This window comes from Parasteatoda tepidariorum, chromosome 6 (genome assembly GCF_982258835.1).
Source record: "Parasteatoda tepidariorum strain Cologne lab strain chromosome 6, Ptep-v5.0, whole genome shotgun sequence".
NCBI classification, from domain to species: domain Eukaryota; kingdom Metazoa; phylum Arthropoda; class Arachnida; order Araneae; family Theridiidae; genus Parasteatoda; species Parasteatoda tepidariorum.
This window is the reverse complement of record NC_141760.1, coordinates 42,255,578-42,282,507: the sequence shown is the minus strand read 5'-3', so window position 1 is coordinate 42,282,507 and position 26,930 is coordinate 42,255,578. Positions and strand designations below refer to the sequence as shown.

Sequence of the window (26,930 nt, the reverse complement as noted above, 5' to 3'; positions counted from 1 at the left end):
TGCTTGACTTCGGTGATCTGCTGGGAACCGTGTCTTAACGATGAGTCCACTGCGGGACGATAAATATTAAGAAAATGGAAAATATCGCAGTGCATTCCTCTTTTCTCCCCAGATGTCGCATTTGAGCGTCTCGATCGTAAATACTCAAAATTAACTGCAGTAATAATATAACCTAAAAAATTCTAATATCCAATGGAAAGGGATTTTTCTCTTAACTGCAACCGTCCTGAATGTAAACTTTCTTTTATTTTCTACTTTCTTCATGTCCTCTTAAAAAAATTTGGGAAGAAAAATAATTGTACCATTTTAATTATTATTTCATCAAAAATGTCTGATCAAATGGAGGTAAATTTATTTAGAAGTATTTAGATTTTCTTATTTAAGGATTAGTGTATTATTATGGCTTTTTATCTTTCATTTTGATAATTTATCATATAGTTAAGTATTGTAAGCCTATTTTTCGGCAGTGTTTTTACAGTTTTTAAAATTTTAGCTGCGATTTACTAACCTGAATTAGTAATTCTGATTCTGTAATGAAATGTCGAGCTTCTTGACTAAAATCTTTGCTTGCTAGAATCAACTAAACTATAAACCCGGTAAAACGCGGCATGATGAAGTTAGTCGGTATGCTATAACATACTATTTCTATCGGATTATTACTTTATGTAGCATTTGTACAGATTTCTTTTACTAAGTAGTGTAAAGGCGTTTTCTATTACTATTATGTTAATTTTATTGAGTGATATTAATTCTCTGTCAAATGGTTGTGGAAACTAGTTTATACAGTTAATAAATTGTTAACGCAATTATTTCTATTTCTGGTAAGATATTTTATTAATAATAAAGTTCTTACCTATAAGGTTTTCTTATTCTAGTTAAAATTATATTTAATTATTGTACAGATATGATACTATTGTCTTTGGATTGTTTATTAAGCATTTTGGCGCCAACGTGAAAAAACACCCTTCAATGATACACAGTTATTTGTTATTGTAAAAAAAATTTCATTCAAGAAATAAATGATTCTATGAAACATTAAAATATATTAATTTCATTATGATTCAGGAAATATAGCCTCAGTTGTCTGTATATAGCAATATTTATGAAAAGTAATTACAAATTGTGGGCTATGTTTATAGGAAGTAAGTATCACTTAAAAAGAGTAGAGCCATATTATTACTTGCAGGGTTGGGTTTTTGACGTCAAAGAGTGGTTTTTGACATGGCAAGGGTATAATACTGGTTTAAACCATCAAAAACTGAAGTTTGCCAAGAAAATATATAAACTTCAAAACTACCAACAGTTGCCATGCATTATATTGAAATTTAATTATACTATAGGTAATCAGCAGGTTTTAAAATATTTTTTAACTAAAATTAAGGTAAAATAACAGATTTAAAATCTCAGAAATTTATATTCAAATGCATGTGCAGAAATATTTTGCACAAAAATTGTTTAAATATTTATATTTTGAAAGAAATTTTTTTGTTTGTTGATATTTAAGAAAATTAAAAGTTTATTACTATGCATTTTTGACATATCAGGGATGCTACACCTGCGCCATTTGCGACAAACTGAGACAAAACGGCATAACTGCGCCATTTTGCGACATTCAGCTCAGTTTCTGTCAAAGCTGCGCCATTCTGAGACAAAACGTCCAAAATTTGACAAACCTGAATTCAGTTTCAAATATTAATCCGCATCGCCGTGAGTCATTGGAGAGCATTTTGCCGTTCACGCCTCCTAAATACGTCATTTAAATGTCAGAAATTCCGTTTGGCGAATCAGCTATTGGAATGCATATAGAATATGCGTTTCGTGTCTACAATTGGATAATGTACAGCAGTGAGTAGCAATCAGTATCGTATTAACGTGATATTGTAAAAAAAAAAGAAGGTATTCTTCCCTTATACTATTGGTTATTATCTTGCTTTTTTTTCTTAGGAAACTGTACAGTGCACATAATTATTCAGGGATGAAAGACTTCAAGCGAAAAAGCGGAAATCCGCTTTTTTCTCTCAATTTTTAAAATTTCCGACCATGTTCCAAAAACTAAAATTTTTAGGGAGTCCAATTAGAGAAACCCAAGCCGTCGGAATGATTAGTCGGATTACCGCGACTTCCGCTATAGAGTGGAAAGGAGTCTAAGCGTTTCGTTTCGACCGCCGATATTTGATTTTTTTTTTTTTTTTTTTTTTTTTTTTTTTTTTTTTTTTTTTTTTGGCTGATTTTCGGAATTTTAAATATTAGGAGCTGCTCTGGAATATGCTAAAATCGCGATTTTTAGTCAGACGATTTTAATATCAATCATCGATTTTCGTATTTAACTGATTTAAAACTTACGTGTTGCGATTTTTTTACGCTATTTAAAAATCGTACTAGCAATTCCTATTCACTCAATATAAAAATTCAATTTCGCGATCTGTATTCTCGCGAGTTTAAAATCCAACGTCGCTATTCGTATTCATGCATCCAGTATTGCGATTCGTTATCACGCAGTTGTAATATCAGATCTCGTTTTTCGTATTTGTACGCTATTTAAAAATTACTCATTGCGATTCGTATTCACGTGATCTAAAAATAATGCATCGTGATTCTTATTTTCGCTATTTAAAAATTCAATATCGCTATTTGTATTTTCGCGTCTTTAAAATCCAATAGCGTGATTCTTATTCACGTGATTTTAAAATCCAAAATAGTGATTCATATTCACGCGATTTTAAAATCCAATATCGTGATTTTTGTTTTTAAAATCCAGCAGCGCGATTCATATTCACGCGATTTTATAATCTAAAATCGTGATTCATATTCACGCGATTTTAAAATCCAATATCGTGATTAGTATTTTCGTGTTTTTAAAATCCAACCGCACGATTCATATTCACTTGATTTTAAAATCCGATATCGTGATTCATATTCACGCGATTTTGAAATTCAATAGCGTGATTCTTATTCACGTGATTTTAAAATCCAAAATAGTGATTCATATTCACGCGATTTTAAAATCCAATATCGTGATTTTTGTTTTTAAAATCCAGCAGCGCGATTCATATTCACGCGATTTTATAATCTAAAATCGTGATTCATATTCACGCGATTTTATAATCTAAAATCGTGATTCATATTCACGCGATTTTAAAATCCAATATCGTGATTTGTATTTTCGTGTTTTTAAAATCCAACAGCGCGATTCATATTCACATGATTTTATAATCCAAAATCGCGATTCATATTCACGCGATTTTAAAATCCAACCGCACGATTCATATTCACTTGATTTTAAAATCCGATATCGTGATTCATATTCACGCGATTTTGAAATCCAATATCGCGATTCATATTCATGCGATTTTAAAATCCAAAATCGCGATTCATATTTACGCTATTTTGAAATCATATATCGTGATTCATATTCACACGATTTTGAAATCCAATATCGCGATTCATATTCACGCGATTTTAAAATCCAATATCGTGATTCATATTCACGTGATTTTAAAACCAAATATCGCAATTCATATTCACGCGATTTTAAAATCCAGTATCACGAGGGTGCAAGTCTTCCGTCCCCAGGACGGATTTCCGTCTTTCGAAAATGTCCGCTGACGGAAATAAGACGGAAACAAGACTGACTCGAAGACGGAAATCGGAATTTTTTTTTCCTTTCTGTCCATAAAAATATTTTTTAGGTCTACGTTATTGGTCTATTTTCTTATGTCCTGTTGTTATTTTATCAAAAGACAGACGAATAAATATTTTTTGTACAGTATTTAATCTTGATGTATTATGGTAACGCTTTCTAGATAGTTTGCATATGTCGAGGGGGTATTGTGTATGTTAGGTATTTCAGTCAAAAAATTTTCTGTCTTGGCCTTTTTTCCAACTTGCACCCATGATCACGATTCTAGAAAGAAGTAGAATTAAGTTTTTTCTTGAACTAGTCACTGTAAAGATGTGATATATTTTTCTACAGTTGCTGCATTTAAAAAATTACTAAGTGCATTCATAATTACATTTTATGATTGTATATTTAGCTATATTAATTAAAAGAGCATAGTCAACTAACTGTTCTCGTTAATGCAAGAAAGTACAATCTACTAGTCAATGCCAATTAACTAAAAAGTTTACTTTTATACTTAATAAAGGATGCAAGTCATTTTAGAAAGAAAAGTATATTTATATGTGTCTTTTTTAATTGTTTATAATAGTTTTTATATATTTCTGTTTTGATATAAAAATGTATATATGCTAATTTTTGACTATTAAGTGCTCCCTAAAATTTTCTTGAAAAATTCTTACCTAAAATATTTCAAAATTTCACTGCACCTCCTGAATTCTATCAAAGAGTGTTTTTTTTTGTGTTATTTACATTTTCTTAAACTCTCATTATTTAATTACTGAATTTCTCTTTTAATTACTGAAATCTGCAGACCTTCCATTGTAACTGAATAGTTATATATTTTGAGATGAAATTTGAGCTCAAAATAAAATGGGTATTTTCCCTTTTGAATTACCAAAACTAAATAGATATTTCTTTTTAGAAAGGTTACACCATTATATTTTAAAAAATAAGAAAGTTAAAATTTACTTTGTAAAATTCTGGAACAGATACTATTCATTGGCATAAATGATAAATGCAACATATATGAAAACAACAGAGTCCACGAAACAATTTTGTGGACTCTTATAATCAATCATATACAGGTTTTTTAAAATCCTAGCAAAAGTGAATGTATGTATAATTGTAGTACTCCTAGTATGCTATTAATGGTTTTATGGATCCTGAAAATTATCTTTATATTGTTATCAAACTGATTAATAGTCATTTTAGTTGAGATAAACTAAGTCAAAAAATAATTTTAGTTGAGACAAACTGAGCCAAAAAGAGATTTTAACTGAGACGAAATGCAATTTCTGGTGAGACAATTTGATATTTTGCTAATAGCATCCCTGACATATAAGAAACATATAACTAATATTTATAAGGAACTTACAAGTTATATTGTATAAATACAAACTTGATACAAGTGTATAAAAATTTTTTTAAATGTAATACCGAATATCTTTATTATCCAGTATGTTAATTTGAAAATAAATTTCTTAATGATATCACTGCAGATTTTCAATAACACATGAAAATGAATACATAATATTACAAAAGATTTGAGTTTTCAAAAGTACAAGATTTTGGTTACTATTCAAAATATAAGTGTTTCTTCAAAATTTAAAATTTATTTTTTCTAGAACATATTTAGAAACACTATCCTTCATAAAAAATATATAAATTTTATGTATTAATTAAATTTCACAAATGAATATAGGTTTTTGACACTTTTGACAGTGAGGTTTTTGATGTGACGGTTTAAACGGTCAAAAACTGTCACATGTCAAAAACCTGCCTACCCTGTATTTATGAAAAGTAATTACAAATTGTAGGTAATGTTTATAGGAAGTAAGTATCACTTAAAAAGAGCAGAGCCATATTATTACTTGGGGCTATAACCTATAATTTCGGAGGAACCTCACAATTCAGTTTAACAGTTATAATTTTTTTAAATTTAAAATATGCAATAAATTATACTTTTTCCGTAAAATTTTACTCTAACTTATAAAATATTTTTATTTGCTAAAAGCATTGTTCCCTTTTATATGTACCTTTGATATATAAAAATGTAGTTTTTGTATGTCAAGAAGTTTTCTAAAGTTAAGAGTTTTCTAAGTTAAATAAAGTTTGTTTATTAAAAAAGGTTAATTTCAAAATATTCAGGTTTGGAAAATTTATAGAGCCTACTTGGGCTCATATTAATTGTCTTGTCCGTCCCTGAGTAGGAAGAGAAGTATGATTGACCATGTTTCAATAACTTAACAGTGTCTTTCTAATGGGAAATTGACTGGTTTAAATTTTGAGATCCTTATAAATATACTTTGTTATATTTACTTCTATCTGAAGTTTTTGTATGACAGCTCAATTCAATTTATAATAGAAAAAATAAATTTTCTCATTTCAGAGGTTTTGTAAAATTTAATTTTATTTGGATATTGCTGCTAAAAGAAAATAATTGGTACATCAATTATATTTTGTCTTAATATTTCAATCAATAATATTTTGTCTTAATTAAATTATTCTTAACTAAATACTATTTTCATTCATGTACTAAAAGAAAAAGAATGCGTAAGTGTGAAGTCATGGAAGTTTTTTCATTCATAATTTTAACTTTGTTAAATATTTTGTTTTTATTTGAATTTTCATTTGTTACATTTCTTTTTTCACTTTTGTTTGAATTTTCTTCTTTTTCCATATTTAACCTACATTTAATTTGATCAAAAATACTTCTATTTTGTTTGTTTCTTTTTTTTAATATTCTAGTTATATAGTTAAAAAGTAGAATTTACAACACTAAAAATGTTTAGCTGTTAAAATGTATTGTTTGAAGTTTTCTGTAACTTCAACTTTTTACAAGCTTGTAATAAATCTCCACATTGTTGTGAAGCTGTTGATTGTGGCAATGCTGACCACATTACCACAATCATACCAATAATCACAAAATTGTGGAGCCTTAGTTTATATGACTTTCCTAGCCCACAGCAAACTGTTGCGGAAATGCTTTACTATATGGTAAAGATGAACATTGAAAAGATTATGGTGAGTTGTAAGACTAAATGGAGTTAAAACAGTAGTTTTCATTTTTCACTTTGCGTCTAGAAGTCAGCATTACATACTGTTATGACAATGGCATGTATGTTTATCATCTAAATTTCTAGTTAGTGGCAATTAATTATGAATTGCCAACTGCTTCCTAACCTGATTTTTGGTTTTAAATAAATGTTTTAGGCAGGATCAAAAAGAAGATCTGCTGCTCTCTTGCCTAATAAAAGATTCCGGGCTGAAACTGCCTATGTAAGTTAGAAGATCAATGCCGGTACTTCGCCTGTTTTCCGCTTTATTGCTTTTTAGTTTTTTCTTCACTTTTTATTTTTCTTTATTTTTTTAATATAAAAAAATGTGTAATGAAACAATTCTTAGACACTTTAGTCTTCGTGTATGGTATTTATCGTATAAAATTTTTATGTTCAAGCCATTTTGTGATATTACTTGGCCATTTAATTCCAATGATTTTAAAAGAGCAGCAGGAAATTAAAAGTTTACTTGACATTCTAATAACTGTTTCAAAATATCTATTAGATTGAGTTGTTTCATTAGATATTTCATGTGATATGATAAGACAAAAGTAAAAATTTATTTTAGTTTTCTGATATATATGTATTGTATATATCTTAACATTTGACACATGGGTTTCTTATTTAGTGACTAGGGCAATTACAATTTCAGTAGTTAGAATTTTTAGCAAGATTGATAAAGAAACATTTCTCAGGGAAACTGCATCAAGTCTGTCATAGTTTTTTACTTATTTTAAGACAAATAGGAACCCAAAATATGCTGGCTTATAAGTCTTTACGAGTTAAAATGGCTGATAAGTGTAGGGCTGTGAAGTTGGTGGGGAAAATGGCAGACTCTGATTCCTAGATTTTTTAAGCATAAAGACTGACTCCCGCATATGTATGTGAATATATGTTATGTTACAAATTTTTTATTTTTTTTTAACTTAAAGGAATAATAGTTGCAACAGAAACAAAATTTGATGACATAGCAGATTATTTCAGGGTTGCCACTCCACAGGGAGAACAGGGAAAACCTGGAAAATACAGGGAATTTAAAAATCACCTAAAATAACAGGGAAAATGCAAGGAATTTTGATTTTTTCTTTACAAACTGGGAAAATACAGGGAATTTTGTTTCTTATTTTTGTCTTTTAAAAAATGGTGACCACTTAAAGTGTAATCTATAGGATATTCAACCATGATATTTCAGCTATACTAAACTATTTCATTTACTATAGCATTATTTAAGTATATTCAGCTGTTTTTCGAGCAATTAAAACTAATAAATATAGTTAGCCCAATATAGCTCACACAAGAGCACAGTAATTGTTGTTTCCTCTTAATATATAGTGCATAATATGTACAGGGAAAACACAGGGAATTTTTTTTCCAGATTTGAGTGGCAACCCTGTATTTATATTAGTAAGCAATTATTATAAAATGAAAAAACTGGCCTTAGTAATTTCTAAAAAACATACCTTTTCAAGGTCTTTAATAGACTGTAAATCTGATTTGATATAAACCTTGAGAGCTGAGAATAGTCTTTCTTCATTAATTTAAATAGGAGGGAAAGTTGATACTGCAAGAGCTACTTCTTTTAACTTTTTAGGATAGATTTATTTTTATAAGTTCTAAACTAAGTGTCTTGCGAAAATTACTATATTTCTCTATTAATCTATTTCTTTTAGGCTATGTAAAAATCTTGTTTGTGTTTTTTCATTTTTGTGTTTAAAGGGTTTTGCTTTTTTATATGCTTCTTTCTTACGTCTTTAAAAGAAGGGTGTAGATCCGATTTTGTATAATCTTCAAAGCTTAGAATAGTCTTTCTGCTCTAACCTGAATAGAAGGAAGAGCAGTTACTATTAGTATGTCTACTTCTTTCAACTTTCAGGATTTATTTCTATGAGATCAAAAGAGGTGTCTTACAGGATTGATCATATTTCTCTACTAGTCTATTTCTTCAAGAAAAGGCTGTGTAAAAATCTTGTTTGTATTTTTTCCTTTCCTAAAGGCTCTTGCTTCTTTATTTTCATTGCTTTGCTTTAGCCTTTTCAATATTATCCAAATATTTCTCAAAATTTAATTCATCATTGGAAGAGAATGATGGAGACTCAGTAGCAATGTCTGCAGCAGGACTGGTTGGTTTAAACCCTGGTGTAAAGTAAACCAAATGGTTTTTTCTATGAAACGAAACCTGTTTTGTTTTTTAATATTTTTCTAAAACTAATTTTTGATTATATGAATAGTTTCTGTTAGAATATAAATATTTAGTTTTTAGCTGTTTAACAAATATACATAGACAAGTTAATTGATATGAGCAAAATTATCTAAAAATGCTTATATAACAAAAATAAACAGCATCCCTAAATTAATTTTCTGAGCACTAAAGCTGTAATCAGTTAAATAATGTAGTTATTGAACAATTTAAATAAAAGGTTCGAGAAACTTTTTATTTTGTTAAAAATACATAATGATTATTACAATCAAAAGCTAAAAAGGAAATGAAGTGCTAGTGTAAGATTTATTTACTAAATGTATTCAAAATAGCTTGGGGGCAAAAAACATATTTCAATTATATCCATTTCGTTTTATACTTATTTAAATGCAGTTCATATATGTAGCCTCACATATATGAAGGCTTAATCTACACAAAGTAACTCAAAAAAGTTTTTCTTTCAATGTTTTCTAATCTAAACTAATTTTATCTTCATTAGCTATTTAATTGACTAATAGTATCCCAATCTTTAACATTCATTAGCAAGTTGAGCTAGAAATATGTAACTATGAATTTATTTATTCAGTGATTAGTTTTTAATAATTAAATAATAATTTTATCCTTCTTGGTAACAAATGTTAATTAATTTAACATGGCACATAGCGTTTTTAAAATGTGCTTAAAGGTGCTTTTTTCATAGGTTTTTAAGAAGTTGCTTAATTTTTCCTTTTTTAAAATGCGATTTTTTTTTTCTTTACCGTATTGATTTTCGCCACTTATTATGCACCAGCATGCTTTTCACCTTATTCTGTTCAACGTTTTCACAATTCATTCAACCACAATCTATTTCATGTACCGTTGGTCCATAGCATGAAAGCACTAATCAATTTACATGTTTGATGCAGGGTTGCTGCAGGCAACTATAGCAACTTTTCTTCCCTGAAAAGTATTAAAAAGTCTTTTCTTTTAAGACTTTTCTGCACTCCTAGCGGTGTTTTTTAGCTTAAATTTGGATGCCAACCTGCGGCTCACAAAACTTCTGAACACAATGAATTCTTTTCTTTAAAAAAAATATAAGACGTTGAAAAATTTAGTCATCACTTTTTAATGTTCTCAATTTGCACAGATTCCATTGTAAGTTTATTTTCTTTTCTCAATTGCTTTTCAACGGTTATTGCTATGAAATTCTGCTTGATTTTAACCCAATTTTTAATGCAATATTACGATACGAGAATTTCAAATTTGAGTCATCACTTTTCAATATATATATACAGTGAATTCGCGATAACTCGAATCTGATAGGACTGACGAAAAACTTCGACATATCGGAAGTTCGACTTACCGTTAGTTTAGGTTTTGGACTTTCAAAATATTGTGGGATTATTTAATTAATGCTTATTAATTATAAATCTTCTAAATGCTTACAATATTTAAGATCATTTTTCTGACAAGCCATTTACGATAAGACTGTTTAAGCACTTTATGATACCCTGGTCCATCGGCTGCAACTTTGCTGTTGTGTTTGGCGGGAGAAACTGCAAGTTTACTGCTTTCAAATTAGGTAGATCACTATGCGCTGTGCATTTATCCATAAAGAGTATCACGTTTCTTTTTTTAGTGAAGAATTTCCGATCCAATTTTCTTACATAGTCTTCAAATAAAACTGATGTCATCCAAAACTTTTTGTCAGACTTGTAATCCAAAGGCTACGTTTTTACATTCTTTAAACATCGGGGATTTCGTAAGTAAGGGCAATTTCTCTGTCCCAGACGCATTTCCTTCATCTAGGACAGTCAAACGTTTCTTGCTCATTTTACCCCCTGAGCAGTTTTCATCCTTAAACATCATAGTCTTATTTAAAAGACATTTAAAAAATAAACCCATTTCATCAATATTGAAAACATCATTTTAACTGCATGCTTGAAGTAAATTTGGTAACGTTTCATTTAACCTCTGTCCAGATACTTCAAGAGGGACAGCTTTAGCTTCTCCATGAAGAGTGCAAAAGACATTGTGTGTGTGTTGCAAAGGAAGGGGCAAGATATCAGCTCCTAGGTTTTTCTTCTTGCTTTAAAAGATCCAAAAAAAATCGAGTTAGAGGGAGTAAAATTCGAGTAATCGAGAATAATTAACATGAAATTGAAGATAAAAGGGTCGGGACCTCATGAAAAATCGAGTTATAGTAATATTCGAGTTATCGTACTTCGAGTTATAGCGAATTGACTGTATTTGCTGAATCAATTATTGATAAAAGGGAAAATTTTTTAGACAGAGTATTTTTTTTTAATAAATATTTTTTTGTCTGAAAATATGCTAAATTTTTGTTTATGTTTATAATTTAACGTTTATATAAAAAGCATCATATCTTAGGGGACTGAAGGAAAAACCTGAACATTTATTGGTCCAATTTACATGTACCAGTTTACTTTTTAAAAAAGCAAATTAAAAATTAAAGAAAAAGTTAATTTGCTCTGCTCTACTTGAATACAATAAAAGCAAATTTTGTAGCAAATAATTTTACAGAAAATATAATCAGAAATATCAAGACAACTACAACTAAGCTTATAGTTCAATTATGTTGAAAATTAAGAAAAAAAAGTAGTTGATGCTTTATTTATTATTAAATCAATAGTGCTAAGACTTACTATTTTACGTGCAACCCGTGTCATGTTTGTACCTTTTCCTCAATTCATTATTATCAAGCCTTTTTTAACTATTTATGTAAAATATGATGTATTGCTTTAAATATATTAAAATTTGTATTGATTCAATGGATTAAATAAATAAATGTATGTTTTATAAAACTTAATGAAATAAAATTTTATAAATTGTATGGAGTTAAATAATATTATTTTTAAGTATAGCATTTTTAAATTGCATGCAAGCAGGGAGGAATCACTCTTTTAAATGTATATTTAAAGTATTTAGTTTATGTTCTCCTTTTTTTACAATTTTGTTAGCAACTTTAAGAAACAAAAGTGGTTAATTTTGAATAGTTTTTTGAAAACTTTAATAGTTAAATGCTAGGAAATACTTTGGAATTGTTTGGTTAATTTCAATTAAGGGCTTGGAATAATATTTGATATATTTAAAAAAAAAACCAGTTTATGCCAAAAAAACATGGTTTAAACCAAAAAAAAGAAAGAAAAAAAAAATAAAATCCCCAGTTTTTTTCAATTCTGAGCTGCAGTCTGACTGTCCTGACTTATTTCTCCAATTGTTCTGAAAATTTTATTCTGAGAAATTTCATAGATAGTTTCTCTTTGCCTTTTTAATTTGTTCCTCCTCAAATGAAATTCAGTGTTTTGGATCAACATATATTGTACCCAGCAAGAATGAATCTCTAAAACAAACTCAACTTGATGAATTTGTTAGTTTTTAGTTCTAATGCTATTAATTTTTTCTTCTTCTATAAATAATAAATACGTAAGCACGTTTTTATGTTTTAAATTTTTTGTATTTAAAAATTACTCTAAAGCATTTATATTAATATGTTCCAAGTACCTATATATTGTCATGTTTAGTAGGTTAGTTTAATGATAATGTGAAATGATCTGTATAACACACAAATCTATATAATGCAATGCCACATGCTTGGTAGGTATGCTTTATAAACATCTCATGGGAACCATTGGCAGGAGGGGTACATGTCTCCCTCAATAATGAGAAGTCTCTAAAAGTCCCCCTCAATATTTCAGACAAATAAAGACATTTTTAATGAATTTTCATTGATGTAAATTCCTTTAAGTTAAAAATAAGTAAATAAATAAAAGTAATTTTCTTGTAAGCATTTAGTACATTTAAGACTTTTTTTCTTAAAGAACTATTGTTATTATGTAATTTAATTTTATTTCGCTCCAAAATTATGACCCTAATCATCCATGAAATATCTTGACTATGTGTTTTTAAATGCATTACTGTTTTCCCCAAGATTAAGGAAGTCATCTTAGAAGTGAGTGACTCAAAATGCAACTAGTCATTATTTTGCTTTGCTCACTTTTTTTTTTTTTAACCTGTCCAGCCTCTTATTGTATTGTTTACAAATAGAATATCAAACTCAAATATCAATAGAATATCAAACAAATAAAATATCAATTCTCCAATGTAATTTTTCCAAAAGAAATTTAAATTTAAACAAAGACACATTGTCCATGTTTATCAGATGTTGAACTAAGTAACGAAAAAATACTGTAATTTAATTGCAACAATAATAATTAAAAATTTAAACTAAATGTGACTGCAAAAATTATAATTCTGCTGCTTGTAGTTTTTGATAAACTAAATTCACAGTGATAAAAAAAATGGGCCTCAACTTAAAAAGTGTGTTTTAAAAATAATTTTAAAGGCTGCACTTCTGCTTGCTGTTGCTGGCCAATACCAAAACTTCTTGTGTTTTATCGACGTCTTTACAATGCACCCCCTTTTGTTTGTTCATTTTAACTTACTCAAAATTAAAATAACATAGAGCTCAATAATTAAATGAAATAAAATTCATTTGCTTATGTTTACAAACCAAAAATGGAAATTTTACATTAAAATAGCATTGTGATTTTTTGTCATGCATTTATTCTTTTAATTTTCCTTATGCATTAAGTAAATTTTAAGTATTAAATACTTCCTCAAAGAAAATGAAATTAAAAATTGCCTAAGTTCATATTAAAAAATAGAAAAGGAAAACTGCCATGCATATGTATCACTTTTTTAAGATGAGAATAAGGAACTTTTTCATAGAAAGCAGATGAAAAGCTCTTAGTATTAGTTTATATAAATATCAACATCAAGCTCCCCATTAAAAAAAAAAATAATAATTCTCCCCCATTAGAAATGTGCTCTCACTTATTACCATAGCAGCAGACAGCCCAAGACTTAAAGTCTGGAGGGGTTCTCCTTAAAACTGCTCTATATGCCCATAATCGTTGCTAAAAGCAATAGCTAAGTTTAATCAGAGGAGATGAAGAGAGCTTGGTGGTTTCTATTTCTGTTTTTCTGATTGTTCCTATCTAGTAACAGTGTTCTTTATTGACGTCAGAACACACTAATTTGAGAGTAACAGCATTTATCAGGGAGAATACAACCTGATTTTTATAATTTGAATTTTTATTTTATTTATATTTGCATTGATTTCTGAATTTTGTATGAGCCAATCGTTTGGATTAGTTATGTAAAACTCAATTTGCTATTTGCTGAATTCTTTACTTTTTATGTTTAAAAATATTGTTCCTGTTGCAAAATACTAGGGATATTTTTAAAAAACTAGAAATAGCATAGCACAATAAAAGTTATTTTCCATAAAACTCGCTATGAAAGTGAAATGATGTCGCAAAAGACAATTAAATTTTTAATATTGCACCTGCATTAGTTCTTCAGTACTTGAATTATGATTCAAAATCTACAAAATCAGTAACTTTGGTTTGGGGAATTACAATTATGTCTGCAATTTTATATTATTCAAACTTTTGTTATTCACTATAGGTCAGCCCAACTGAAGGAAATAATTCCAGTTCTGCTGAAGTACAAGTAAATGGAGAAACTCCCAGTGATGATTGCTCTGGCAAATACTGTTATAGATGCAAGAAAGAAATGAATGGTCTCACTACTTATAAACCTGAAGAAATGACTTCTAAAGATTACTACTTTGATTCATATGCTCATTTTGGTATACACGAGGTATGCTTGTGTGTTTGGTTATCTTAGACGTTTTGTTATATTTTTTGGTTTTCATTATGTGTGGGAAAGCTTTTATTTTCTGAGGCATTGTTTAAGAGTATTTTGCCTTTAATGTGCATAATTGTAAATTTTCATATTGCATTTTAGTTCGGCATAAAATAGTCATGTCCTTCTCTAGCACTTTCAAACTAAACTCTCAATTCGATGAAACTTAATCTTTTGATCTTGTATACAAAGTTCATATGCACTTTTTCTTTTTTGCTCTTTTAACAGTTTAATTGAAGTCGTGTTTAGGTCAATATAATAGGCCACATTATTAAATTATTTAGTTAGTGTTTTTGTTAAAATATGCGCAATTTCCATGTAAATATTGGCCTTTAGTAGAATCCGAGGTGCATAATATATCTGATTGCGCAAACAAGGTTCAGGGGAAATTCTAGTAGCTTTAGGAAATTTTTTTTCTTTAAACTTGATTTTCTAAATGTTAAATTTTGTTGTTAAATTAAAAATGTAGTATTTTAACAAATAAAGGCATAAGAAAAATAGTAAGTTTAATGTAATAGTAAGGTAGTCAAAAATTTTGACATTAAATTTCTTTAAATGTTTTAATAAATTTGCAACTTAAAGCTAAAATTTTGAGGAAAATTTCAAACCCACTCCAAAAAAAGGAAAGAAAGAGTAGAATTTTAAGAATCTCTAAGAATTTTCTGCATTCCTGATTTGAATTACTTATCTAAGATTTATTAAAAATAGTTTTTTAAATTTAGCCTCATTTATTTTATTTTTGGATTCAGTAAATGAGACTGATTTTAAATGTTAAGTTTTAACATCAGGTGTTTTAGCATCAAAAATCCTCAGCTCAAGTAAAGAATGTAATTTAGTTGTAAACTACACCTAGCTTATGCTCCCATACTAAATAAAGAGTAGCCACTGGAATTTGAAGTGATTAATTAATGTAAATATAATATTCTAACCATTTGACTATCCAATGACTTAATTTAATTAATTTTCTTAGGCATTTTCCAACATATTTAAACTTTTTAAAAAAAAAAAAATTAATTTTGCTTTCTTTTGTAAAAATATAGTTTAATCTAGGTATATGTTAAATGATTTTACACTGACAATTTCTAATTATATTTGTTTGCTATTTGTTTAAAATTATATTTGTTTATTACAAGATTCTTTTTTTTCTGCTCCCTAGGAAATGTTGAAAGATGAAGTTAGAACAATGACATACAGAAATGCTATGTACCACAATAAACATTTATTCCGTGGAAAAACTGTTTTAGATATAGGATGTGGAACTGGTATACTTTGCATGTTTGCTGCTAGGGCCGGAGCAGCTAAAGTATTTGGTGTTAGTAACAATTTATGTAGTTTATTATTTTTACTTCAGATGTAATTCTAATGATTACTTTTTCAATGTGCTTTAAATTATTCTTCCTTAACCCAGTGTCCTCATTTTGCAAGTTTAAATACATGTGTTGAATGTAATAATTTGTTGAAATGCTGTTTTTTTTTTTGTTTTTTTACTTTGTTAACCATTCTTTGACTAAAAAATTCTTTTCAAAATTTTACGTTTTGCAGTGTTGTGATTTTGAAAACATTTCTTAAACATATTTGGTGTTATATAATTTGCCACACTCCTTAGCACATTTTTAGATTAGTTTAATTTTTTTTTCTCCTGCAATTTTAATTCTGTTTTTGTTTAATTTTTATTTTCAAAAGTCTTAAAATTTTGAAAGAAATAATTATTTTATTGGTAATTCCATTTTCCAGTAGATTAATATCTAAACTAATTATTATCATCTTATAGTTAAAAAAGGATAGGATATGTGCTATCTATATCTAGACTAGTAGTTCAAAGCAAAGTAAGAAAAAAAAACTTTAATAAATCACATTATCGAAATGAGCATATTATAGTTTTAGTATAACCTTTCTCAGTGTCTAAATAGCATTTGTCAGGGATGAGATTTTTCCGCTTTTTAGCGGATTTCCGCTTTTTTCACTTTTATCTCTTGAATTTCAGTTTTTTTTAATCAAAAATTCAGATTTTTCTAAAAATTTCACTTTTTTATATAAGTATTCCGCTTTTTCAGAAAATTCATCGATTTTCAAAAAGAACCAGAAAATTCAAACTACATAGCTACCAATCCTTTCTCATTTTTACTTATTATAGCTATTTTCTCCCCTTTACTCGCAGCAGATAAGATTTTCCGAATTTTTTTCTCGCCTCCAGATAGATCCGATTTTTGTAGTTCAAACGACGCTGCTTCTGACAAGCCTTTTAGAGGTCCCAAGCCTGGAATCTGCTAATATCTCGATTCTTATTCACGCGATTTGAATATTGTAAGTTGCGATTCTTATATACGAGATTTAAAAATCCGATATTGTGATTCGTATTTACGCCTTTTTAAAAACCTATGTAGCGATTCGTATTCACGCAAGTTTAAAATTAATGTCTTGATTTGCTCATGCGGTTTATAATATCAAACATTGATTTTCGTATTTATACGTAATTTTAAAATAAGGCATTGGGATTCACATTCACGCATTCTAAAAATTATGCATCATAATTCTTATTTATGCAATCTGAAAATTACGCATCATTATTCATATTTACGCGATCTAAAAAATATGAATCGTAATTTGTATTTACGCGTTTTAAAAATTCTATATCCCAGTTTGTATTTCCTCATTTTCAAAATCGTATATCTAGTTTCATATTCATGTGATTTCAAAATCCATAATTGTTATTCATATTCACGCAATTTTAAGATCAACTATTGCGATTCTTGTAAGAAGTGAATATTTTTTTTAATTGGTTACTATAAAGGTGACTGTTTTTCTAACGACGATTATTAGTATATGTAAGTGTTACAACATCAGAGAAACTGGAAACCGGAAGAGAAACTGGAATATATTCAAAACTTACATTCTGTGCTTGCAAAGAAGAAAAAATAGGATTTGTCACAAGATGTTTGAAGATGGACTAACGACTAAATATAGCAAACAAAAGCAATCACTTAAAAAGGGATTTAATTTTTTTTGGAAAAGGAGTTAATTAACTCATCATCAAAATTGTATTTATAATTGCTGTTAATTATGCTATAAAAGGCAAAATTCTTATCAAATAAAAAAACAATTATCTAAACAGTTGCTGATTGTCATGTAATTTTTCAAACTAAAATAGCAATTTTTGTATGTTAAGGAGTTACTATATATTTCTACTTCACTGTTATTGATATGTTTCAAAGGGCTTTAGTTAGATTAGACTATAATATGAACATAATTATTCGGTTCATTGTTAAAGTTTTTTTTTTCAATATAATTTAAAAAGTAATATTACTGATATATTTGCTATAAATCACATAGCAGTATTTATTAAAAGAAATGAAATATTAATGTATATTCTCAGTAGTTTTAATTTGCTAAACCAGGTAGTTTCTCAAGTAATAATTGTCTCTTATGTACACTGAGGAAAAATATAATTCCCAGCTTTATTTTTTCAATTGGTAATTTTTATTTTCACTAAATGTTAAGTAGCAATGTAATCATTTATATAATAATAGATTAATACACAATTGTATGTCAACACATTATTTATTACCTTAAACTGTCTGGAATTTATTATTAAAGGGTTGCGCTTGGGTAAAATTTACTATCGTGGAAATTCAGCTTTTTTGCCTTTTGGCTAATCTCATCCCTGATTTGTTGTTAAGACATTGAAGTTCACCATTTGGTTTCGACGCACCATTTAGGTTATTAGACACTGAGGAATGTTCTTGTTTATAGAAATGAAACTATAGTATGTCCATTTTTTTCAGTGTTCTTTTGCTTAAATTATTTTATTGTTTGTTTACTTCCTGCAATACTAAGAGAAGGAATAATAGTGGTTTCTCTAAAAATTGGGAAGACAGCTGTTCTCATGAAATATTAGCTTATTAATTGAGCTAGGTCTTAATGCACAAAAATACTTTTAAGTTTAGGGAAGGATTAGGACTTGAGATTTTTTTATTATCTGTGTCTATATGGTTGAAGAAATATAAATTTTTTAAAATATAAGTTTTGAGAAAAAAGTTGAAAAAAGACCAAGTTTTTGATAAATATGAGATGATAAACTGTGTTTAATTAGTGACTCCATCAAATTCATTTGGTAATTATATTTAAGGTTGTTGAAAAATGCATAATAAATATAGAGAAAAAATTATTTACTTCCATTGAAAATAGAAACCTTTTTAGTTTTCTAAAAGCAAATTATGAATCATGTATGAATGACTTTTTCATGACAGAATTAAAGTTTGTTTCTATTTTAAAAACAATTGCTAAATATGTATCTGTAATCATTTGCTGAAAATTACTGTTAAAAATGAGCATCTTATAAAGTGTAGATGGCAAAATGTAAAACATGATGCACAAAAGCAATTTTTTCGGTAAATTTTTTTATTATAATTGAAGATCAAAGGAGAGAGAACTATTTATATCCATTGAAATTAATTCTGAGAAAACACTAATTTTAATGTGGACAGGGACAGTTTTTCTACAGCATGACCCATCATTACTGTGTTTACTAACTCACAGGGATTGAAAAATTTCCATGTTATTGATTAGTCCAAACTTAGTAATCTTCAGAATGTGATGGTAATCCAATTGTCATTTTTGTGGAAATGGACATGAGCCATTTTTTCTCTCTTGTTCTTCAATTACTATTGCTAGTTTTGAAAACTTATTTATCTTTTAATCGAGCTACTTCAATGAAAGATACGCTTGAGTTAAAGCAACCTTTTATGGTCATCAGTCTGCCTTTTTATCATATCTGAGGTTAAAATTGTAGTTGAAATCATTTTACCACTTTTTGGAAAATCAATGTATAAAATTTCAGCGTGATTAGAGAGTGCTCCTTTCTTTTTCTATTAGATTTTTTTTTTAAAAATAAAAAACTGCAAAGAGTGTCTCATGAATTTTTTCTTTTCTTTTATAACAGATTGAATGTTCAAGTATTGTTGAACATGCTGAACAAATTGTGAAAGATAATCATTTGGATAATGGTAACTATTATTAAAATTATTTAACTATATTATATATATATTTTTTTAGCATCAAATGTTAAATACTCATTGAAATTATTTACTATTTTAATTTTATATAAATCATTGTAATCAATTTGAAAACTTTATATTTTTAGTTATAACTATTGTAAAAGGCAAGGTGGAAGAAGTTGAACTACCGGTAGAAAAAGTCGATATCATAATTTCAGAGTGGATGGGCTATTGTTTGTTTTACGAATCAATGTTAGATACTGTGTTGTATGCTAGAGATAAATGGCTGGTTTGTATTATATTTCTTATTTTCCAATAGGTTTTGCTTTGTTAATTTAGATATTAATTTGCTAGTTATTTTTTGTAAAATGTATTATGTTATATCCCCATTAATGAATGTTATGCATTCAGATATTCTTTCAGATGTTATTTATTCTAGGCTTAAAATTAGTGACTAATTTAATCATTATTTAAAAAGTAACTTCTCTGTGTGAGAAAATATTAAAAGAGATTTTAAGTTTATATCTCAAGTTTAGTTTTATCAAGTAAATTAGGAATATAGGATTTTTCAAAAGAAACTCAGACTTTTCTGTTTATGAAGGAATTGCGAGATGACTACATTAATTGATTTTTATTCTTTAAAAAATATATTATGAGCTTAAATATAGTTTTTATAAAGACTACAATGTTGCATAAATATTAACCACATGCATTTTGATTGAAAAAAAATTAAGATTATCATGTAACAGCTGAAATCCGTAAAATAAATCTTACAAAAATTCATACAATTACAAAATACAGAAAATAAAAACCTTTCAATAAATCATAATCCTCACCTTTTAATGCTTCACAGTCAGAGTTTTATGATTTTATTTTTAAATTGAACTTTTTTTAAGAATCGATTAAACAAACTTTTTCTCATAAGTTCAAGTTTCAGCAGTTTCGGATTTTAAAATTCTGGATTTTCAAGGTATTACTGTAGTTGTGAAAAGTGACTCAACCTGCTTAAATTTCTACCTTCTTCCTTTTTTTTATTACTTCTTAAGCCAGTTTGTTGGTCTGTTAATATTTAAAATGATGATAATAATTGAAACTGTTTAAATAGCTTTTTTTTAAATCAGGCATTTTTAAAAGTGAGTACGTTAATAAAAATGAGTAAAAATTAGTCCTTCTAAATTATGTGGCATGCTTTATTACAGTCATTGCAGATAAACTTATTTAGTCCTGTGGTATGTTATAATTAAATCTGTTTATAATGAAAACAAAGGGTTCAATTCTATTCAGGGTGCTCATTTGTCGTATTAGAGTCAAAATTATTAAATTAGAATTTTAATGCACAAAAATTAAAAAACATTTTTAGTGTTCTTTATTTAGTCTGAAGGGATAAATATCTATAATTTGATTTTATTTTCACTTAATTTTCTTTGGTAATTGTTTGAATTTCAATTTTTTACATTTTCAATGATGAGAGCGGATAAAATATATTAAATTCTAAAAATTAAGAGCATGTGATTAACGAACAATGGGGCAGGTTTTTATCCTGACTGAGACCTGAGCAGCATGAAGTATCTTTTCAGTAGTTTATATAACAGCTTTTTCTGTCAGTCATTGCAATGGCCATAATTTATTATGCATTCCTTCCTGTGCTATAGATGCATAGTTCAACAAGTTGTGTGATTCATTACAAAAATGAATGAGGAATTCTTACTCTCTTATACTATTAGTTTTTTTCATACTATTTTTTCTCGAATTTAATTAGAGTAAATTTTTTTTTATACCCTGAAAGATTTTCCATTAACTAATGTGGTTCACCGAAAGCTACAAACTTTTTTTTTGAAAGTTACAATAAGCAAATTTTTTTTGATAATTGAAAAAAAAAGAAGAAAAAAAAAGAAATATTCTGTAATAATTTTTAGTAGGTCTTTTAAACTATAAATTGTTAAAAATTTCTTGGTTGCACTTCCTTGTTAAATAATGGACCACAGTCAATGAATTTGACTGTAATTGTATACCCTGGTAATTTCAAAATTCATAAGCTGCTGATATTTTAACATATTTTTTATGATGTAGTTAGTGAAATTTATGTAATTTTTTGCAAATTAATTGCAGAAATCAGATGGCATGCTGTTTCCTGATCGAGCAACGCTTTTTGTCTTAGGGATTGAAGATAGACAATATAAAGATGAAAAAATATCATGTATGTAAAACTGTCATGTATTTGGTAAAAGTTTGTACTTAGTAAAATAAATAAATGTGTATCTAATGAAAATATCTATTGCAGGGTGGGACAGTGTGTATGGCTTTAATATGAGCTGTATTCGTAAAGTTGCCATTACTGAACCTTTAGTTGATTGCGTGGATCCTAAGCAAGTTGTGACTTCTAGTTGTTTATTAAAGGTATAAATATTTTCAATGTAATTTCCAATGAAATTGATCGATTTTAAGAGGCTGTTATTTTTCACTTAATCATATGTAATTAGAAGTGCCTATAACCCAGGATTTAAATATAGCCCTTGAATGGTTAATTTGGCAATCGCTGCTCTCCAATCAAAAGTTTAGTGGGAAAGCTACATGACTTGCTCAAAAAATTTATCTGTTTAGTGTTTAGTCAATGATGAAGACTGAAATTATAGCAATGAAATTCCATAATGTAGAGATATTAATTCAAGGCTTTATGTAATTTTTTTGTTAGATTCAATTTAAGGGTATTATTGTGCACCAGAAAAAATCCTGATTTCCGGATTTTTCGCTAACTGCAATCCGAAAGTTTCCAGAAATCCTAAGTCCAGAAGTATCAAGAAATCATTGATCATATTTATAAATAAAAGTTCATGTATATTTTATTTAAAAACGTTCGTGTATATTTTATTTATTTAGAACTAGAATTTGTACGTGGCATCTCTTTCATTTGCAATTATTTTTTCTGGTAGAATAATAATGTGATTAGAGATAAAGTAAACTTACATGTAATTATTCATTTAAATTATGCTGCATATAATTCATTTGAAAATTTTAGTGATTTAAATTTATAAAGATATAAATTTTTTGTATGATTTTACTCAAGAAATTTTCACGATTTTTGAGTTGAACCCACAATCACCCCTGATTTTTAGAATACTAAGGTCGAAAAAGCTTTTTATATCAGTGAACATAATAAAAGCCACACAATATCAACTCCACATGTATAAAATCCTAATTGTACAAAAGGACATTTTAAGTGAATAATTTTTAGAGCACCATTATCAATATATATATAATAGTTGAGAGCATAGTAAAGACAAAAATGTAATATCAATGTTACTACATTGAAAGAGCAATAGGCAGCTAGGTTCTAGCTCTCTTTTCTGAAGTATATTCCTCTAACATTTTTGTTTCGTTTCTGCATTAAAAGTTTTCAAGTAGATAAAACTCATAAGAAAGCTTAGACAAAATACAAATAAAACTTTTATACCATAAACACTTTTATTGAATTTCATACCATGTTTATTAGTGTAAATTAAAATCTGTTTTGAAAAATCATTAAATTTTAGTCACTTGATCAGTTCAGTGCATGTTTAATTTGAAGAAATTTTTTTATTACTGAGTAAAAATGTTCCATTACTTCAGTTTGTTGTATGGGACAATTTTTTTCCCCTTCCAGTTTTAATGATGCTTGAGATCAAGCTTGCAATATGTTAACAGGTACACTACGTATAAATATTACACTGTATGTGACATTAATATTCAAAATAAAATGGTTCTTTCGATAATTTATTTTCTTCATATATTTTTCGTGATTGTTTATGCAACGTAAAACTTGAGAATGAAAAATTTTAAAATTTGGTAGCTTTTTAGTTTTGTGGCTTCTATAAAAAAGGGAAAAAAAGGAATTGTTTAAACATAAATATAATATAACTGTTTGAATTTTGTTAAATCTCTAGTTTAAATATCTAATTCTGTAATGCTTATAGTAGTAGGATTTTAATGATATTATTTGTGCATCATTTTAAAAAAAAGTTTACGGCAAATTACATACATTAAAAATGTTCATTATTTTTATTTTAAAATGCATGATTTTTTGTACTCAGTTTTTTCTTTAAGTTTGAATTTTTTTTTTAAAGTTTCTAACTGTTATATAGAATTGTGTGGTGACATGTAATTTTAAAAAAAATGTTAATTTAAATTTTAGGAAATTGATCTGTACACAGTGAAAAAAGAAGACTTGTCATTTAAATCTCCTTTTCTCTTATCTGTTCAAAGGGATGATTATATTCAAGCTTTTGTCACATTTTTCAATGTAGAATTTACAAAATGCCATAAGCGTATTGGATTCTCAACAGGTAAATTTTATAAGCATATTCTTATTTTTTAATTTTGTCTGCACCCGGAAACATTATTAATTTTCCCCTGGGCAAGAAGTCTTGTAATTTTTTTTTGGAGAATGTTAAACTTTGTTTTTAAATAATTTGAATGTGTATACATATTACTCTTATTTTTTCATCAAAACATGATAACGCTGTTAATTGCTGGGCTATATATATATGTTATAAAAGAAATTTTATTACTTTTGAACCTTTGGTGAGATTCAGTTAAAACTTGGCAGTTAAATGTTAAGGAGAAAAGCATGTTAATTTTTTTTAAGCATGTACTTTCGTTTTTTTTGTTTTTTTTTTGAAAGTGTCAAAACTACTCTGTATACATTCGAACCTTGATCCATCGTTCAATCCAAATCCTGCGTCTTTTCTTTTCCTCATTAAATATTGTTTTAATGGTCCTGATACAAATACTATTCTTATAATATTAATGATACTAGTTTGAATTATTTTTTTTAACCAGCAGATTCCCACCTTTTTTGTTCTGAAATTCCACTGACTTTTTTCCGAAAATATTGGATTTTAATTGTAATACAGTAACTCCTGATACTTATGAGGAAGTTAATGGGATTTTTTAGAGTAAGGGGAAAACGACTCAAACATCACATTTGATGTTCACGCAACAGTTGATGAAAATGTGGAAACTTGAATTCTCGGTACGAGAAATGGTTGCAAAAGTAAATATGCTCCCTTCATCTTTTTTTGTATCATCAAAATTTTTGCATTAAATACCACAATTTCGCTAATTGAAATTTTTTAGATTCATTATTAAATTAATAATTTTTAAATCCATTATTTCTTGATTATTTTTCACAAATTTTTTTAATTTATTGTTTGATACTTTTAAGTTGGTCTGCATTTATCATTCATAATAAATTGTCCATAGACAAATGATTGATCAAGGTTCTACTGTATTAATTAACAGTAGTATTATTGAGTTTTACATAGTTTTTCTATTTTTTTGCACTTAATTATAGTGAGCAAGTCATAAACTTAATCCTAAAATGTGTAATTTCTGTTAAAAATTTTGAATTAGAGTTTTTGAAATTTTTTTCCCATATACTTCCTTAATTTTCCTCCTATTAAAAATGTGCTAGTATATTAAGCAGTAATATGGTTAATTATTTAAAAAAAATCTTAGATGTTTTATTTAGAACTGAGTGATATCAGTGATTGTCCTATTTGTTACACCTTCATTTTTTCAACTGTTTTGAAATTTTTTTTTGAATCAATTTATTCTGCAAAAGTTGTGTATGTAAAGCTTTATCAAAAAATATTAAGTTATAATTTCTCTTAATGTTGATTTCATACAATATGATTTCTAAATGTGCTTTGCTAATTTTTAAAACTCATTTTACTTGTGTTTATAGCTCCAGGAGCACCATACACTCATTGGAAACAAACTGTTTTTTATTTTGATGAATACTTGACTGTGAAACGGGGTGAAGAGGTATATGGTGTATTTAGTATGCAACCAAATCCTAAAAACAAGGTATTACCTTTTTTTTTTTTTTTTTTAAATTTGTTGTTGAATTATTGCTTTAATAAGTTAGTTTGACCATTACGGCACACCAACTTGACATTTTTTTTTATTCTGAAAATTTGAAACATTTCATCATATTTATTTTTAACTATTTTTCTAAAGTACTTAATACATTAAACTTGACTGTCCTATTACCAATTAAATCAGTCACAGTATATATTAAAATGTTATATTTGACACACTTAAAACTGACTTAATCATTGTTACTATTCTATAAAAGCTAAGTATGATATTGATAAAAAAATATGGCAAAAATAAGATTTCTTAAAATAATTAAAATAAAAATCAAATTATTTCAAAAGCATTGAACGCTATTTCTGTTGTAGATTTTTTTTTTTTGTATTGCAAGATATTTACAGTTTGTAATTTTTTTTTCCAGAGAGATCTTGATTTCTCCGTTGATATTGATTTCAAAGGAGAGCTTTCTGAGCTTTCTAGCTCTTTTAACTATCGGATGCGATGAAGAGATTCCGCTGCTGCTGTTTTTGTTTTCTCCATCAAGTCTTTCATTTCAAACACTCCATATTTCATAATTGTAATTTGATGTTTCGTCTTCCCCAATTCGGACATCCTAGATAATGGTTCAATTTAAAAAAAAAAGTGTTTTATGTTTTTGCAGTTGGATACAGCTAGCTGTTAATGGCATTTAACTTAATCTGCATTCATTCATATTTTAGCCTACATTTATGTGTGTTTGACAAATATACATTATTTGTTGATGTAATGTAAATAAATAGGTTTTTCACTTTGACTTGTGTTTTCTTTAATAACTAAATGCAATTTTGTCACAATTCAAATAACCCACATTCATAATTTTTTATATCTTCTATCTGGTTTTACCTAAGGTCACTAGATTTTTTAACCATTATTTAAGAACAATTCAATGGAGCATCCTCAAAGAATTTTTCATTTTGTGGATACCTATATATTTATGAAAAATACTAATTTATATGTGCAACTAAGTTTTTTTTAAAAAAATTATTAACTACTATCAGATTACTAATTTTTAAATTAATAACTACTAGCAGAATCTTTCTCATCAAACTTGCTTTCATTACCAAGCAGCTGTTATTTATCATATGATCTGCATTTGGTTAACACTTGTAAAATGAAAGAGTACATGATTATTAATTAATTTCTTTGCTGAAATTATTTTCAGACGAGTGGACAGGGCTGATTGTGCTCCGGAAAAATCCGGATTTCCGGATTTTTCGCTAACACTGATCCGGAGATTGAAGGTCCAGACGTTTGAAAGGATCATTGATCACACAAAAATTTCCGGAAATCAAATTTTCATAGGTGGAACTTAAAAACACAGTTTATTTTATTTGTTTGTAAGGGAGAGCCTGAGCGATACTTTATAAGCTTATAATCATGATTAATATTCATTTTTTAACAGTAAATAGTTGTTATAATCTTAAACTCAAGAAAAAAAGACATATTTGTAAATTTTA

The 26,930-nt window shown here is 27.6% G+C and overlaps 1 protein-coding gene across 2 annotated transcripts; it reads left to right on the top strand.

Annotated features, from left to right (window-relative positions):
- The first annotated feature begins 259 nt into the window (after positions 1–259).
- Positions 260–26,227, top strand: LOC107454418 (arginine methyltransferase 1). 2 transcript variants are annotated; one of them, XM_016071613.5, is made up of 11 exons: positions 260–345; positions 6,833–6,898; positions 14,348–14,542; positions 15,744–15,899; positions 19,527–19,590; positions 19,728–19,870; positions 21,691–21,778; positions 21,863–21,978; positions 23,750–23,900; positions 25,304–25,425; positions 25,856–26,227. In XM_016071613.5, the coding sequence occupies exons 1-11, from the start codon at positions 328–330 to the stop codon at positions 25,937–25,939; spliced, it is 1,203 nt and encodes a 400-aa protein (XP_015927099.1). In that variant the 5' UTR covers positions 260–327; the 3' UTR covers positions 25,940–26,227. The 2 variants fall into 2 exon arrangements, with proteins under 2 accessions (XP_015927099.1, XP_015927100.3); XM_016071614.4 differs by lacking the exon at positions 6,833–6,898.
- Positions 26,228–26,930: the final 703 nt, after the last annotated feature.